Here is a 17785-nt window from a genome sequence, read left to right as displayed (position 1 = left end):
ACCCCCCCCCCCCCCCACTCCTTAGGAACACACAACTTTCCCCAAGATTTCCAATGAATACCTTTACCCCTCCTCTCATTCCCTCTCCACCAATAAGTATTCATAGTGGTCTCAATATCTTTAATAAGCTCTCTTGGAAAAAGAAACACTCCCATAGCATATGAGGATATAGCTTGGATGATACTTTTTAGAATAACCTCCATCCTCGCCCTAGAAAGGAACCTTTGATTCCACCCCCGAATTCTCCCTAGAATTTTGTCTTTCAAGAAACCAAAAATTTGTTTTTTGTTCTTACCAATCAACAAGGGTAACCTAAGATACTTGTTGCATCCCCCCTCCCTCCTCACACCCAAAACCTCACCTACCCTCACCCTCATATCCTCCCCACCATTGCCACTGAACACAAGCGACCTTAGGATATTACTTCTCCAAAAACAATCAAAAGTTTAATAAACAAGGAGTTAATTCCAGCAATGGTCCCCCGAGTATAGTGATTTTTCACATTTGGTCCTCGACTTTTAATTTGGACAATTTTAACACTTGACTATTAATTTTTTTCCAACTAGTAAATTACATGTGCGATGCACGAATAATATTTTTATATTAAATATTTAAATAATAAAATTAAATGTTAAATTATAAATAATCAAACAAACAAATAGATAAATATATAAAAATGAAACAACAAAAATATATATTATGATTCAATTAGTTCATATCAAAACAAACAAATAGATAAATATATAAAAATGAAACAACTGGGGTGGGAACTTCATGAGGGCATGAGCAATGTATGAGCAAAAATCACACTTTATGAACAGAAAAAATTAGTAATTAAATTACTACACAGTTGAGATTAAGGAAATAACTAACAGAGTACTCTTTTATATAACAAAAACAAATTCAAAAACTAAAAATAATAAAGAAAGACAGAAGAATTGAGAATCCAGATCAAAGCCTAAAAAGAAACAACAAAAATATATATTATGATTCAATTATTTCATATCAAAACAACCAAATAGATAAATATATAAAAATGAAACAATTGGGGTGAGAACTTCATGAATTATGATCAGATTGAAGCGATAAACACATAAGAAATGGAAATATATACATACATACATATATATATATATATATATATATAAACAATATGTAAAGAACATATACCTCCACATCTTCCAACACATATTCTAAGGTTTCTCCTCAGTTGTTCTTGAGTTCGTAAAGACGAATTAATCGTACTTTGATTGCCCATGCAGTACTGAAGGCGTTTATCTTATTTATAGTAAAACAAAAATAGGGACCATTGTATGTAAAAAAAATTTGGGTGTATGAAGCTAAAGTGGTAAGATGTGTGAACGAAACATGTGAAATTGGTTGCATGATTTATATCGTAGTATGAAAATTTATTAGATAGAAATTTATTTGGAAAACTTTAAAAATAATTGATTAATACGGAGTAATAATTATTGATTGATTAATATTAATAATAATAACCACTCCTGTTATTATCTGATTATTATTATTATAATTATAATTATATTATTATTATTATTATTATTACTATTATTAATTAAGAATTACTCCGTAATAATTTGCAATTTACCTTTTATTAATAATATAATCAATCTTGTTATATGTATTTCTAACATAATAGATAGATCCCATTACAAAGCAAAAGGTAGATAGATCCCATTACACATCAAAAAGTAGATAGATCTAATCACACATCAAAAGGCAATTGGCCTTAAATCAAGGCTAGTGACCTAATAGTTCATAAAAGTCACTAGACTACACCATTAACTATCCAAAAAACAGTTTCTAAACGTCAATTAATCCAAAGATTGGATCTTTGTCATTCCCTGAGAATATAGATCAGACTTGAATGTGGTTCTTGATCTTGTAGCATACTTCTTGATTGTTGTTTTCTTCCTAGTTGACTTGATTGGAGCTTTTCCTTTTCTTTTTCTTGTTAATTGCTGGCTCCCATCACTTCTAATGGACTATTGAACTGCATCCTGGACTTGAGGTACTCCTTTTGACCTACAACTTGATTTTCTTCTTTTGACCTGCAAAATGATAATGTTACTAACCACAACAAATTTTGTAATGGGTTTATTCAAATTAATTAGAATTAAACTATCTTACCTGATTGATAGGCCTTGTGTATGGGTATTTTGGACGGTTTCTTCTGTTATGACCTAATTGTTTACAATGTAAACCAACATGGCTCCTTAGCAAATACACACCATTGTTATTTATCTCACCTCTAGACTTTATCCTCAACTTTCTAGGCCTTCTAAGCCTTGCATTATACACTAGTGGTAGTGGAGGTGATCTACTTGTAGCAAGCCACTCTTCATACTCTAACATTGGCTTTATACATCCATCATATGTTTTCAAGTATGTGGAAATTAAGTAGTAAGAATCCACATAATGCCAAATAGGTGCTTTCCCATTTTTTTATCCATATTGCACACACGGGATACTGGCAAGGGATTCCAATAGGTCACATTTCCTACAAAAACAACATCTTCTACCCAAATCAACAGTGTACTTCCCAGAATGTGTCCCAATTATCTCAAACAACATGAGAGCACACTGATATCCTATCAGTCCACCTGCAGCCTTATCAATCTCATATATTTTTCACAATACTTGGACAAATTATTCCAGTCCATTCAGCAACCTTACTTCTTGATTCAAATAGCCTTAGCATGATTTTTTTTTTTCTAATTATCTCAAAGCAATTAATCACAGGGCTTTCTCTTGCTGCCAAGATCATTGCATTGAATGATTCTGATATGCTATTCACTAGGATGTCACAATTGGCAGCTCTAGTGAAGTGGATCTAGACCACTCTGATGAGTGCTTATCACCAAGCCAAGCAAATGCATCTTCATCCAGATTTCTTAACTCTTGTAATGCTGTTGTAAAGTTATTCACTGTAGTGGCCCTAACTGCTTTCTACAAGGCATCCTTTAACTCTTGTAATGCTGTTGTAAAGTTATTCACTGTAGTGGCCCTAACTGCTTTCTACAAGGCATCCTTCCTTTATAGAATTTGTTGTATCCTTTCAGCCACCCTCATGTTATTGTGCAAGTGTCTAACACAAAATCTATGCAGCCACCCTCATGTTATTGTGCAAGTGTCTAACACAAAATCTATGCCTAACTCTTGTGAAACCAGCCACCCTCATCCTCATGTTAAGGAGACCCTTCTGCTTGTCTGACATTAGTGTGAACTCATTCTCTACTACCTTCTGCTTGTCTGACATTAGTGTGAACTCATTCTCTACTATGGGATCAATCTCTGACATTAGTGTGAACTCATTCTCTACTATGGGATCAATCTATATTAAAACATTCATACTCAATAACAATAATAAAAGTAAAGCGATGTGCAATGCCTTCTGCTTGTCTGACATTAGTGTGAACTCATTCTCTACTACCTTCTGCTTGTCTGACATTAGTGTGAACTCATTCTCTACTATGGGATCAATCTCTGACATTAGTGTGAACTCATTCTCTACTATGGGATCAATCTATATTAAAACATTCATACTCAATAACAATAATAAAAGTAAAGCGATGTGCAATGTTACATCATTAGAAACAGTACCAAATATATTAATAAACATTATTGTTTCATTGCTGAACGGTCCATGGTCGCTCCAAGAGGCACAGGAGCTGGCCCAGGGGGAATCGTCACTTGTGGGTATTGAACCCGGGTTCTCCCGAAATTCCTCCCCACAAAGAGAGCTCACTTGCCACTTGAGCTACCCCGTTGGGTTTTGGTTGCATGTTCTATTCTAATAACTTTCACAGCAATTTATTAATTCATTTTACACACAATGACTCCACACACAGACGCCACACAATATAACTCTGTTGAGTTAGCCACAACTTCCTTGCACCTCTAGCCTTGCGAATTTCCATGCCAAGAATTTTTTGTGCAACTCCTAAGTCTTTTATATCAAATTCATGACTCAACAAAGCTGTCAATGCAGCAATATCATTCATACTCTTAGCAACAATCAACAAATCATTTACATACAATAACAAAAAAAAAAGAAAAAGAACAATCATCCAAAATTGAAGTTTCTAAATTGTAGCTCCATCCCTATACCATCATTGGGCTTTTAAGATGCCAAAATTACATTTATAGCACACAAACCGACTTAAGACATGAAATCCTGAAATTTTTAATCTCAGCCTCCCTGCAATAATAAAATGCGTTGATTTTGTTGGAAATTCTCGTCGTAGTGAGAATAATTCTCGTTATAAGGAGAAGTTGATCTATGAATCTATTTTGACTTTCAAGTTATTTTTGACCTTGTAACTTTAGAATTAGACTTTATGGTCATCATAACAATTGTAACTCTTTGAGTTTTCACTGCAATTCCCTTGAAATAACTCCACCAATTTGCTAAAATAACTCCAATTATATTGGATCTTTTTACATCAAGTTATGATTAAATACTGACAAAGATCTGTTTGGGCAAAATTTTCAACTTTGCATTCTTTTGCTCCATTTTTTCAATGGGTTACTCCTATGATTAATACCATTCAAAATGTCAATTTTAAGTTCATCAATGAATGTCTTAGCCATTAGCTCCATAAGCTACCCAATTTTGCACCTTAATAAACAAATATACCAAAAACACATGTTAGCTTCAAAAGATGACCAAAACATGCAAAATTGAGATACTACAGGTACTAGTACCAACTATTATTGCTTTAAAAAAAACTAATTATTATTATTAATATTTTATCTAGTCCCAAATATATGATTAGAGACTAATAAATTAAAATAAAGAACTAATCAACACCAAGACAAGCAAGAAAAAAAAAAGAGAAAAAAAGCAACTAATGAATAAAGGGTACTTGAACTTATGAATCCCCCTAGGACCTCATTAACTACAATAAAAAAAATCCAAAAAATTGCATATGTTTGAGACTGCAAGACCTCCTAATTTATGCTAATATCATTCTTAAAAGTATTAAAAATAATTTATTTGGTATTAGAACAACAAAAGTATCATTCCCACTTTCCCTGAATCTGTGAAGGATCTGAGACCTATCGCCTTATGCAATGTTCTATATAAGATAGTAGCCAAGGTGTGTGCGAACAAATTAAAGCCTATGCTTGATAGAATAATTTCTGGTGCTCAAAGTGATTTTGTTCTGGGACGACTCATCACTGATAATATAATGTTTGCTTATGAGGCCCATCATTTCCTAAAGCGTAAGACTCAAGGTAAGGAGGAGGTGGCGACACTAAAAATTGACATTAGCCAGGCTTATGATAGAGTCGAGTGGCGTTTTCTCCACGCAATTATGATTAAAATGGGTGGACATCCTTCTGGAGACGGTTAGCTCGGTCAAGTATCATATTCTCCATGAGTAGAGTCAATTAGGGCCTATTATTCCAGGACGTGGTCTCAGACAGGGGGACCTGTTATCTCCGTATCTTTTTTTGTTGGTAGCTGAAGGGTTGAGTGCTTTAATTGATAATAAGATAAATAGAGAATTGTTGCATGGAGTAAGTATGGCACGTGGAGCCCTGCCGATATCTCACCTATTATTTGCGGATGATTGCTTCTTGTTTTTACGTGCAAACACTATGGAGTGCCAACAAATGAAATGAGTCCTTGAGAGCTATTCAGTTACTTCTGATAAGCAAATAAACTTTGATAAATCTTTGGTGTGTTTCAACACTAATGTGCAACAACATACTAGGGATGAAGTTGTTCAGCTGCTTGGGGTCCGACAAGTTGACACTTCAGGTAAGTATCTCAGGCTGCCATCTCTTGTAGGTAGAAATAAAAAGATGCATTTGGGATTTTTGAGAGAGAGTATCTTAACCTGGGTAAGAAGTTGGAATTCAAAGTTTCTATCCCGTGTTGGATGGGAGGTGCTCCTTAAGAATGTTTTACAAGCTATGCCAAGTTACGCAATGATGGTCTTCTTGCTACCTATTGGTATGTGCAAAGATATTGAAATCCTATTAAATAAGTATTGGTGGACAAGTACATGTGTTGACGGGAAAGGAGTTCGTTGGAGATCGTGGAGAGGACTATGCTATCCTAAAGAAAAAGGAGGGTTGGGATTCAGAAAGCTCCGGGAAATGAATCTAACACTATTGGGAAAACAAGCGTGGCGCCTAATTACTAGACCCAATTCTCTCGTGGCTAGGATCTATAAAAGTCATTATTATCCTAATAGCACTTTTCTTGACGCGACTCCCGGGAGCAATCCTTCTTTTTATTTGGAGTGAACTCATTGAGGTTTAGGAGGTGATGAGATGGGGATGTAGAAGATGCATTGGTGATGGCTTGACTACAAAAATAGGCACAGATCCTTGGCTCCCTATTGAGGATAACCCAATTATAACTACATCACTGCAAGGGACTATTTATGAAGCTCCTGTTTCTTCCTTGTTTAATTCACAGGGAACGAGATGGGACGAGGAATGTGTGAATGATATCTTCAATGAGTGGGATGCCAACATTATTCTTAATATTCCAATATGCATGTGAAAACCTAATGATGCTTGGGTTTGGTATAAGGAATCGAAAGGAGATTACACGGTAAAATATGGATATAGAATGTTGGTGGGAGAACTGTAGGACAACAGACCATGGGATATGATATGGAATCTTAAGGTACCCCCTAAAGTTAAGTTATTTAGCTGGCAACTTGTCTCACCTTATTTACCAACTCGAGATGCCTTATTGTCAAAACAAGTATATTGCTCACAAATGTGCCATATGTGTGGGTAGATCGAGGAGTCAGCTAGGCATTTGTTCATGGATTGTGTGCATGTTGTGTGGACTAAACTGGGGCTTACGACGAGGTTTGGCCAAGGTACAGTTAGTGAGTGGTTCTTTTATATGCTTACTAATTTGAATGAAGACATGTGATGTAAGTTTGTAATGGTATGTTGGGGTTTGTGGGGGAGCCGAAACAACACTGTTTAGAATGGGGCTATTTTTTTATTGTGATGATGTGATTCTTTCATCCCTCACTGTTATGACAAACTGGAAGGCAATGCATAATCATATATTAGTTTCGCAGGGTGCGGATGGTAATTTGTTGAAGTGGAAAGCTCCGTCACCGGGTCGATTGAAGATGAATACGGATGTTGCAATGGATGTTCATCATAAAGTTATGGGGCTAGGCTGGGTACTTCGGGATCATCTTGGTGTGTTTCTAGCTGCAAAGGCCATGCGTATAAATGGTAATTATAGTATCCAGGAGGATGAGGCTATGTGTTTTCGTAAAGCAATGAGTTGGTTGAAAGGAACCGGAATGGAAAACGTAGATGTTGAAACTGATAGTTAGCTTGTTTATTATGCTTCATCTTTGAATTCTTTTATTTCTGCTTTTGGTTTTCTTAATGACGATGTTAAAGAAGTTGCATCTACGATTGAGTGTGTAGACTTCTGTTTTGTTAAGCAATCTGCGAATCGTGTTGCCCACATTGTTGCTCGGGAGGCCGTTTCTTTGTCAGGTTGCAGAGAGTGGTTCGATACTCCTCCCCTTTTTCTTGTTGATTGTCTTTCATCTGATTTAATGAATTAAGTTCTTTTTCTAAAAAAAAAGTATTAAAAATAATCCCTAGGTTTATTAATTAAAATATCTTCTAAATTATAATCCCCAAATATTACATTAAAGATTTATAAATTCTTCTTAACAATTTGACTTGGACACAAAAGATTGATGTCATCGTATCTCTAGGATTGCATGCTACTCTTTATAATTGTGTGGTGATCTAAATATACAAAGGATATCTCTATTGCAAATATATGCATCAAACATGAATTTAAAAAAACTAGCAATTATTAATCTAAAGATAATAAAAAATGCAATTGAATCAAATGATAAACAATTATCTTAGGCCAATAAACAATTAAGGGCAACGTCTCATCCTAGGGTTTATCATAATTAAATTCAAGTACTAAGAGTTTAGCCTCTAAACATGGAGGTAAAAGGAAAGAAATCAAATCAATAATAAAAGAATTTAAGAACATAAAAGAATACTTTTAATAATAAATATTGAATATTGATTTTAAGCTCTCCTAAGATGTAAGATTGTTTTTCAAGACGTGGTTAAAGTTCACAAAAGTGTTTTGGATAGTCTATCTTTTTTTTTTTTTTTGAATACTATTGACTCTATTACAATGTAGTAATTGTTCATACATACTTTTGTCATGGGATGGGACCTTGTGACCTCTCACTTAGGAGAACAACAGTTATACTGCTAGACCACAAGGTCTTTGACAAACCTTTTGCAAAGTATCCCAAAAGGGTTAAAATGCTGCTTGAATAGAGGTTCGTGACCATTAGCACATCCATGACACGACCATTTTAGAGAGTGTGTCGAACAATAAAGTTTTAACTAACCCTAGATTTATTTTCTCTCAGAAATTTTGTGACTCTCAATCCTCAGTTCAGCATTTCATTCTCTCAAGGTCTGAAGTATCAACGTCACCACGCGAGGTAGTTTCGAGCGTTCGACGGCAGCACACCGAGCCCTCGAAGACTCACCGCTAACTACGCCGTTCACAAAGGCAAGTAGGGAGCATTGGCTCCTTTGATCTTACATCCTGTCGTTTGTAGACTCCAATTTTGGCTATCGCACTATTTGTTTCTTTGCTTTGAGTTATCTGTTTCATTCTGCTGAATTTACTACGATTATGCTTTGTAACAATGCATGCCGTTTATCCTAACCAATTTGCGTTTAGTGAATTCTAGGTGTAGCTTGCTTTCTTTTATTTTATTTTATTTTAATTATTATTATTCATAAGGTAACGATTTTGGTTAAACTTTCCTATTAGGCTCTAAGCAAGGAAAGAGGTTCAGCAAGTTCTGTTTGACCCTTCTTGACCTTTATATATGTGATGTGATTAATTTATACTGCAGTGTGTAACTCCTATTTGTCATGGGCATGCTAAGAATGATTTGTCTATCCAATAGTTCAAATACAAAAAATAGTTATCCAACACTTGTATCCTGAAATTAAAGTGACTTTTTAACCCATTTTGATTCTGAAGTGTTTTTATTTTTTATGTATCTATATAATTTATTCGGAACTGTTAAAAAGCCAATCCAAGTTTTGGAAATGTGTTGAAATGTCTAAATGCTTGGTAACTGTTTCTTTACAAAGACCAATGAAACTTGTTCTTTTATGTTCAAGGTCCTGCTTTTGCTAGATCCTTTACATCTGTTGCTATTATTTTTGTTCCTATCATCCTTGCCCTTTGTCATCTACGATCAAAACCTGTTCTTCTTTCGACATGTTTTTGCTTTAGTTACAACCTTTATACCTTTTGGCATTGTTTTTGTTCCTATTTGCCTTACCCCATTGCATGCATCAAAGAGTAATATGATTATAATTCCTTTTTCATGATAATCTTCATGTTGTATATTTCTTGGTTATTATTGCCAACCTGTTATTTTAGACTGATATGCAAGTAGTGGTTATGATTGCCAACCTGTTCTTTATATATTGGATTTGGAAAGTGCAATTGGGCGGGAAAATTCACTTCTATTTATGGCTGATTCCTTTTTCTTATATATATATATATATATATATATATATATATATGAGACTAAATCATAAATATGGATTGTTCTCTGCAAGTAGGTATCACAGTTCAAGAAGAGAAGATGCCAAAGCGGACTACCCACACATACTCGAGCGAAGATGCTGCTCCTGAGGGACCAGACTCTGACCTCTTTGTCTATTATTGCAAACACTGCAGTTCCCATGTCCTCATCACGGGTGAGCCCCATCCTCTCTGCCTTTTCTCTTCTCACATCCTCCAATTCAATTGTGCAATTTTCATTGCAATATTAACTCTAACTGTGATGTAGTATTTTTTTTTTTTTTTTTTTTTTTTTTTTGCATTTGGTCAGTTCAGTATGTGATATCAAGAAAGCCAATGTTGAGAAGAATTTTGCATGGTTTATATTAGTTTTTTCTGCATTTCCTTTTACATAGTTATATTTACCTGGATGGTTTGTTTGAAGTTCTAGCCTTGTAGTTTGCTTAAAGTTGATAGAATTATGAAAAGGTTAGATTCTTCTACAACTGTGGTTTATGAGCCGTGGCTATAATGAAATTGGTTGGGCATTATTAGCAGTGGTAATATTTTTGTAGAGCAACAGGCAAATGTTAACCAAAATTTCCACAATGTTTCCCTATGTTTTTTGTTGTTGGCCTTGTTCCAGACACAAAAAAGTGATACTTTACGAGCATAAAGATTCCTTAATCGTTAAATGTAATTAAGAAATCAATGTGTCACTCTGTTCACTAGCTTTCTTAATGGACAACTTATTGAAATATTAGATCAATTCTTCCTCAAATATTATACTGGAATTCTTAATTGCATATAATGTCATTATATACTTGGCTACTTGCACCTGTATATAACAAATTTGGAGTTAATTAGCATCTGATTAACCATACAACAGAAGAATAGTAAAGAGTTTGTTTGGTGATTGTTTTTAGGTTTATTGAAACATAATGTTTTTGTTTTTAAACCTTGTATAACACCCGAGATCTCCACAAATGTGAGACTAATTCATATTCAGCCCGCGCCATGCTTGCAAGTTTTACTCTTACTTGGGGGAAGATATGTCCCAAAGCTCTTTAACATGGCACACACTTCCAATTACTGGGTTAAACATGTATGGTGTGGATTAACCTAGGTAGTGGTCTTGGTTTTAATTGCATATTGATAAAATGATGTGAGAAAAATGGAAAATAAGAAAAGGATATTTCCATCTAGTTTTACTTGGAAATGGATGGGGAAAACCACCAGTGAAAAGGTATTCCGCTATGGCTATGCTATGTGTGTGCATTTACAATAAAGGTTTTGTATAAAGAAGGAATACCATGGCTAGCTAGCTCTATAATGCAGACAAAATGACAATGTAATACATGATGGTACATGGATTTTGAAGGGAAGCTTGGGCTAAAGTGTGTGACTACCTCATTATGGTCGACTCAATATGATTGAGATGTGGCTCAACCTATAAGCGTTGTACCAAACATCCCACCGTTTGAATTTTAGGAGATTAAGCCAAAAGATGATGAAAGTAATCACTTGCTTTGAACAAGAGTATCTTATGGTCAACCTTTTGAAGATCTTGATCTCAGATATGAGCAGTTGAACGATGATCATAAACATGGAGAGACCACCTAAGAGACTTCCCATTTTACATGTGAGCTCTTGCTTAGCTTCTTGGAGTACTTGTCCCTTTCCCTAAAAAAGGGCACATGATCTGTAGTGTTTCTTCTGATCCTTCAGCTTGGCACACAGTTGAATAGGTCGATCTCAGATATACAACTGGGATTGCAATTTGAAGATAATACAATGCCATTGCTAACAACTTTATTGATGACTTCTAACCACTAGGTACTAAACCATCTTATTGATGCCGTCTAGCCACCAAAATCCAATTACCTTTATTATTAATTATATATTTCTCTCCTAGGAATACTACTATGTCGAGGAGAGTTGAGAAATAGATCCTTGGTGAATGCAAGATTAGTAATCCAGTCTCGTAACATGATCTTATGTATTGTACTGAAATCTTTTGCTGCTTTTGGACTTTTTTTTTTTTTTTTTTTTTTTTTTCATGTAATACTGTTTCATGGTCTTTATGAAATCTTCATTTTTACAATTTTTTTTTACTACACTTAGTCGTCACACTGTTATAATCACCATCCCTAGTCAATGAGTCCTTGTTTCAACAAGGCTGATGTCCTAGGAAGTGTATTTGATTTGGATATAGAAGTAATAAATCATGATTCTCTGGAACATTTCAAAAGAGAACAATGCCAAACTGAGCAGAGAATTTTTAAAACCCTAAACCCTTAAGAAATAATTATTGTGAAATACCAAATTATAATACATTCACCTCATAATAAAAGGTTATAAAATAGAAAGATCCTAATCAACAGGTTGTGTAATTGAAATGGCACATCTATCATAATGCAATCAAAATAAATCATTCTTGTGGGCTGTGGGATGATTCTCCATGGAAAATGTTACTCCATATGCAAATAGAAATGCTAAATTGAACTGTCTTGCCTGTTTTTTTTTTTTTTTTTTTTCCCAAGTGGTGTACTTGAAAGTTAGTTGTAAGGGATTACCTTGGCTTCTTAGCTTGAGTTTGATACATTACAAATCTAATGATAATACACTACTCGAGAAATATTAGGTCCGAAATTAACAAGGTTAATAAATTAAGCTTCTCTTCTGTGAAGAGGAATTCTTGTTAGATAGTTACTGTGTCTCCATGCTAAAAAAAAATCTTGTAGATAATCAATTGCAGAAAATGCCCAAACGGAAAACTGACAAAGCATATGTGCTGGACAAGAAGAAGTATCTTGCAAGATTGAGTGTCAATGAGGCGGGAAAAGTTCTCTTAAAGCGGTAATCAGTTGTTTTGTTTTATGATTGCCTGATTGGTTGGAAGTTATATGGTGCCAATATTATTGGTGTATATATTTGCAGAATTTTTATTTTTATTTTATTTTATTTATTTTTTTATATGATCTTAACTGGCAAGAATGAGAAGTGAGTTAATGGTGGTATAAACAAGAAATGCTAAGACAACTGTTTGTTTTGTTCATAATTTTCCATCATCATGACTTCCTTCCCCTAATCTTATTAAATATACATTGTTAAAGGTTTGGTGCAGAATTTATACTCCAGAGAATGACAAAAGTATTGTTGTTTTCTTTGCCTTAACTTTGACAATGGAAATTTTATTTAATTTATGGATCCAACTATCCACAGTTTTTGTTGTGTTGGAGAACATCATCCTTGTATCTATGACTCCTGAAAACTTGTAGCCTTTCTTAAAATGCTCAATGTTGTGTGATAATATTATTTTCTAATGAAAATAGTCATTTATCTGAGAAAATGAGAGATGAGTTGGACATTGTCATGAGCTCCTAATAGCCTTCCATGGGAAAAGTTCATTGATTGCCTTACTAAGAGGTTAAAAAGGTTTGACTGAGAAATTGCTCATGTTCTGAGCCAAAATAATTCTTCTGGATCAGAAACATGCACATAGTTATTAAGTTATAGAGACATGTATCCTGGAAAGAAGATCAAGAAGGTTATTGCATTCCCAGTCATCAAACTCTCTCCTAAACATCTTACATATTGCATATATGTATGCATGTAATATGTAACACTCCTCTTATCAGTTTTCACCACTCTCCTTTAGTGTACAAAGTTATGGGAAATGAGAATTGAGGGAGGTTTGCAAAGCAACTGTGTGTTGTGGATTCTTAAGGGGAGAATACCTGAGTCAGAAATCTGATTGAAGTTGTCCTTAGTCTTAATACCTCCCTTTTTTCTGATATGGTTAGATAACTCATCCTACCTTTTATTTATGTGTTTCATAATATTAGACCCACGAGGAGTTGTGGCATGGTTAATGACTTAATGTGCCACTATCCTATTTAATACCTAATTATTTCAAACTACAAACCTTCTGTCTATTTTCCTTGTTAACCTCCACAACCATTAACCAAGCAGGCTTTATAAATCTCATATTCGCACTCTTTGCAAAGAATTCTCATGGTTCTCTAGATATCAAATCTCATCTAGCTTGTATTCTATTTGTGCTAGCTGATGGAAAAATGATAAGCATGTTGGATTACTGTTGAGGACACTATTGATCAGATCAAACAACCTCCTTTGTATAGAAAACTTTACTTTTTAAAATTGTTTCAGTTAAGTTGTATTGGAACTCCTGATCCAAAGAGTTAATGAGTTCTTCAGTAAGCCAAATAGAATAATAAGATTACATATTTTTGTTTTAAGCAGTGAAAATCACATTTAAGACCCTAAATTTGTATTGTGATTAATTGGGTTGTTTCTTTATGGATTTCTATAAACATTCATAGATGGGCACTGCCTCAAATGTACTGAAGATTATGAGTAATCCACAATTTAAATGACAATTAAAATGTGATGGCTATATATATTGTATTGAGCTCAAGCCCTTGTAAATTATCACTTGAATGTTTTTGAACAGAGATGCTCAAAGATAAAGATCTTTTCTCCCTATTTTTTTTATTTTCCTCCCATCATAACAGATAGGTCTTTTGTATATCCATTTTGATTGTCACTAACAAGGACTATATATATTCTTATAGTTGTTGGTGATAAGTGGCAGTGCTTTTACATTATGTGATATCACTTTCAGAAATACTTTAGCTTTTCTTGTCTCGTATTTTGTTTGTGTTAACTTTTATGCCTAATGATAACTTCTTGATGGTCTTGCTTTACAGTGGTGAAGGGAAACTGGAGAAGCAGTTTCGCATGAATTGTAAGGGTTGTGGTCTCTTTGTTTGCTATCGTGCAGAAGATGATCTAGACTCTGCATCTTTTATCTATGTAGTTGATGGTGCACTTAGTACTATTGCTGCTGAAACAAATCCACAGGTAATGAGCTGCTTATCCTTTTAAAGTACAGGATGTCTTATAGTATATTTGTCTGCTAAAGGTCAGCCATGTTTACATTGAACACTGATTACTACAAATTTAATGTTTGAGGTTTACTGCTGACAACTACAAACTTTGATTTCAATGTTTCATCTCTCCGGTATGGTGTAGGGGTGTTCATGGGACGTTTTGGTTAATGCATGGTTAGTGGTATTGCAAAAAGTAAAACCATATCCATCCATGAAGTTGAAAAACCATGTGGTGTAGTTTTAATGGGTTAAATGGTTTTGCAGGCAGTTTTGACCGTTTAAAATATGAGTTTAATATAAATACATTCTAAAATTTCTTTTCTTTTGATAGTAAACCACTTTCTTAAATTTAGACTTTTTTTTTTTAAAAAGACAAACGTGAAATGACGATTTAACTATTGCTAGTTGAAATGCAAATTAATCTTCATTTATAATCATCCTGGTGTGCAGTATTGTATTTAATTTATACACAAAATTTAATTGGGCAGTTTTGATTTTTTGTGTTTTGATAATTTTAAAAATTTTAACCACTCAGAAAACTGTGGTTTATGGTAAATCTAACCCATTGGTCATTTAGAATTAAATGGAACCAGGGTTTATTGGGCACTTATAGTGCAGTTTTGTGGTTTTTAAAAAACACCCTTAGAATGCTGCTATTGTTCACATTACTGTTACTTCATTCTGCATATATGCATTTTTTGTTTATGGTACTTCTAGATATTGAGATCAATTTCACACCGTTATCATTTGTGCCTTTTGCCTGCCTTTGTGCTTCACCCTTTTCAAAACTGTTTTTAAAGATAAAGGTTTAAGTTTTAGGACTCTATAACTCAAGACTTTTGGTCCAAGCTGTAGGATGCTCCTGTGCCACCCTGCATATCACACTTAGAAGGGGGTCTTGTTCAAGTGGCAATTGAAGTGGAGGACCGTGCGCAGCGCTCAGCAATTACAAGTAAATTTATGCATTCTTGTTTACTTGATTGGAGTTGGCTTGTGTAGTGTCCTTTACCCCCTGTTAATGTTATTACATTTAAAATTCTTAAGCTGTGCAATATTTTTGTTTCATACACATCCACAATTGACTTTTTCTTGTATATTTCTGACATCTAGTATTATGGAGTAGTAATTTTGTTTTGCTTACACATGCATTTGTAAGTATATGAAGTTTCAGTTTATTATGGATACTTGAGAGAACTGTAGTTTCAGGAACGAGTAATTAAAAATTATGTTGTAGATGTTAGTGAAAATGTCCTGCTTGTAAACACTAATGAACCTGAATCAATTATATTAAGACTCTGGAACTGGAGTAGATTCTAATCATTTTCTAATGAGCATAATACCCTGGGTTAACTTATGCATCACAATGTTTGTTCTTGAATAGAAAGGCTGGGGAGGTAGAAGCACATTACTATAATTCCTATAAAAATGCTTGAAAAGAGTTCAGAAATTAGGAAGTGCACTTCACTGTACAAGAGTGGAAGTGATAATAGGCTTATAGCTGGACTAGGTGTCTGCTAGAGTTAAATATTAATGTGATTGAAGATGTTTACCAAACATTTATTTCCTTAGGTTCTCTGTCGGCAAACTTTGGGATGTTCAAGCAATAAGCCTAGAATGTTTAGTATATGGAATTGGGGGATTGCTCCTCACTGATGGTTAGAGAGATTGGGGAGGAGTTGTATTGATTATTGAGGCCTTGAGGGTTTTTGAACTTTTTATGCAATTTACTCTCTTATCCAAATCATCTTTATTTGGTTTCAGGAGTAAATGCTGATGATGTTAGGGTTACTGTCACGGCACCTGCAGCTCGTGGGGAAGCTAACAATGAACTTCTAGAATTTATGGGCAGAGTAAGTTCATTGGTTGTTCCTGGATTATTAAAAGAATGAGAATGGGTTGACTGGCTAACTTATCATGCTGCACTTCAATTTGCTTTATTGGTACAGGTGCTGGGTCTTAAACTATCCCAAATGACTCTCCAAAGAGGTTGGAATAGCAAATCTAAGCTTCTTGTGGTAGGTCAATATTCAAAGGCTTTCTCTCACACAAATTCGAGAAATTCTTGAGCATCTTTTATAATGTTTCCATTATTTTCTTGCATGTGAAAGTGGGGAAAAAACTTGGATATCCTGTATGTTAGACCCATCTTGTGTTTGGTGGGTGTGCATTTGACAACAAAATCTCATTTAAACCATGATGAATTTTTAATCCCTCAAGTCTACCTTTCAGTTCTCATTCCTGCTCCTGCTTTATGAAATTCCCCCAGTTCTTTTGTGCATGATTGCATTTCATTATAAAATGTTAATTTGCCCAAGCTTTTGATTTACTAAATTGAATTAGATGTGTAATTATATATATTGTTTTTCTCCCACTCTAGAAAAGGTAGCAAAGAGCCAAAATGACATTAAAACAGTAAATAGGTTCTTTGTTACACATACTAGAATATAACAAAAGTACAAAGGAGCCTTGCTCTGGAGTAAATGCCCAACTTATTTTAAAATTACGAATATGTGCTTGTATTTTGCTTCTTCCATGCTAACCAACAGTTTTGCCAAACCAGGTGGAGGATTTGAGTGCTAGGCAAGTTTATGAGAAGCTCTTGGAAGCAGCACAACCTTAATAAGTGCACCATAAACCTAATATGTAACTACTGGTAGGACAAGTACTGTCATTGAGGCAATATTTTCTACTTGTTATAGTTTAGAATTCATTGAGGCATCCTCTACTAGTGACATAAAAATGTACAATTTGCTTTTGTTTCTAAGATATGCCAAAAAAAACATTTTATTTTTCATTTGCTTTAATCCAGTACAACTGTATTTTGCCTGTTAACTCAAGAAGCTTATTTCACTGCATTGGTAATGTTTTTTTCCCGTTGGTTAATTTCAGTTTAAATCTATATATAAGTCTTGTTTGGCAAATACTTTTTTAGCGGATCGTGTTAGCAATTAGCTGTTAGTTGATTATGTTAGCTGGTTAGTTTGATCAACCGATAATATGGGTAAGCGTAGAGTGAATTTGGGGAGAATTTGCATCCAATTCGCTAAAAACGGATTTGAAAAATCTCATCCGCATTCACAAAGAGTGCAGATCTAGTTCGATCCGATCCGATCAGTTAACAACGAATTGGATGTGAATTGAATGATGGATTTTAAGATTTAAAAATAAAATAATTTATAATAGAAGAGTTCAAACGTTAAAAAATTAAAATAATCAAACATTTTAGAAGTTGTTAAATTTTGTGGTCAGATTCACTTGAATAATCTCAATTGGA

The 17785-nt window shown here is 34.3% G+C and overlaps 1 protein-coding gene across 2 annotated transcripts; it reads left to right on the top strand.

Annotated features, from left to right (window-relative positions):
- Positions 1-8359: 8359 nt before the first annotated feature.
- Positions 8360-17379, top strand: LOC116031868 (UPF0235 protein At5g63440). Of its 2 annotated transcripts, none has more exons than XM_031274204.1 (8): positions 8360-8578; positions 9655-9792; positions 12354-12454; positions 14329-14482; positions 15367-15463; positions 16273-16361; positions 16458-16526; positions 17072-17379. In XM_031274204.1, exons 2-8 carry the CDS (start codon positions 9715-9717, stop codon positions 17129-17131), a joined length of 648 nt encoding a protein of 215 aa, XP_031130064.1. In that variant the 5' UTR covers positions 8360-8578; positions 9655-9714; the 3' UTR covers positions 17132-17379. The 2 variants fall into 2 exon arrangements, with proteins under 2 accessions (XP_031130064.1, XP_031130063.1); XM_031274203.1 differs by having other exon boundaries at positions 12340-12454.
- The last annotated feature ends 406 nt before the right edge of the window (positions 17380-17785 follow it).

The sequence above is a fragment of the Ipomoea triloba genome, chromosome 10 (assembly GCF_003576645.1).
Source record: "Ipomoea triloba cultivar NCNSP0323 chromosome 10, ASM357664v1".
NCBI lineage: Eukaryota > Viridiplantae > Streptophyta > Magnoliopsida > Solanales > Convolvulaceae > Ipomoea > Ipomoea triloba.
The sequence above is the reverse complement of the archived record's forward strand: the minus strand, read 5'-3'. Positions and strand labels throughout refer to the sequence as shown.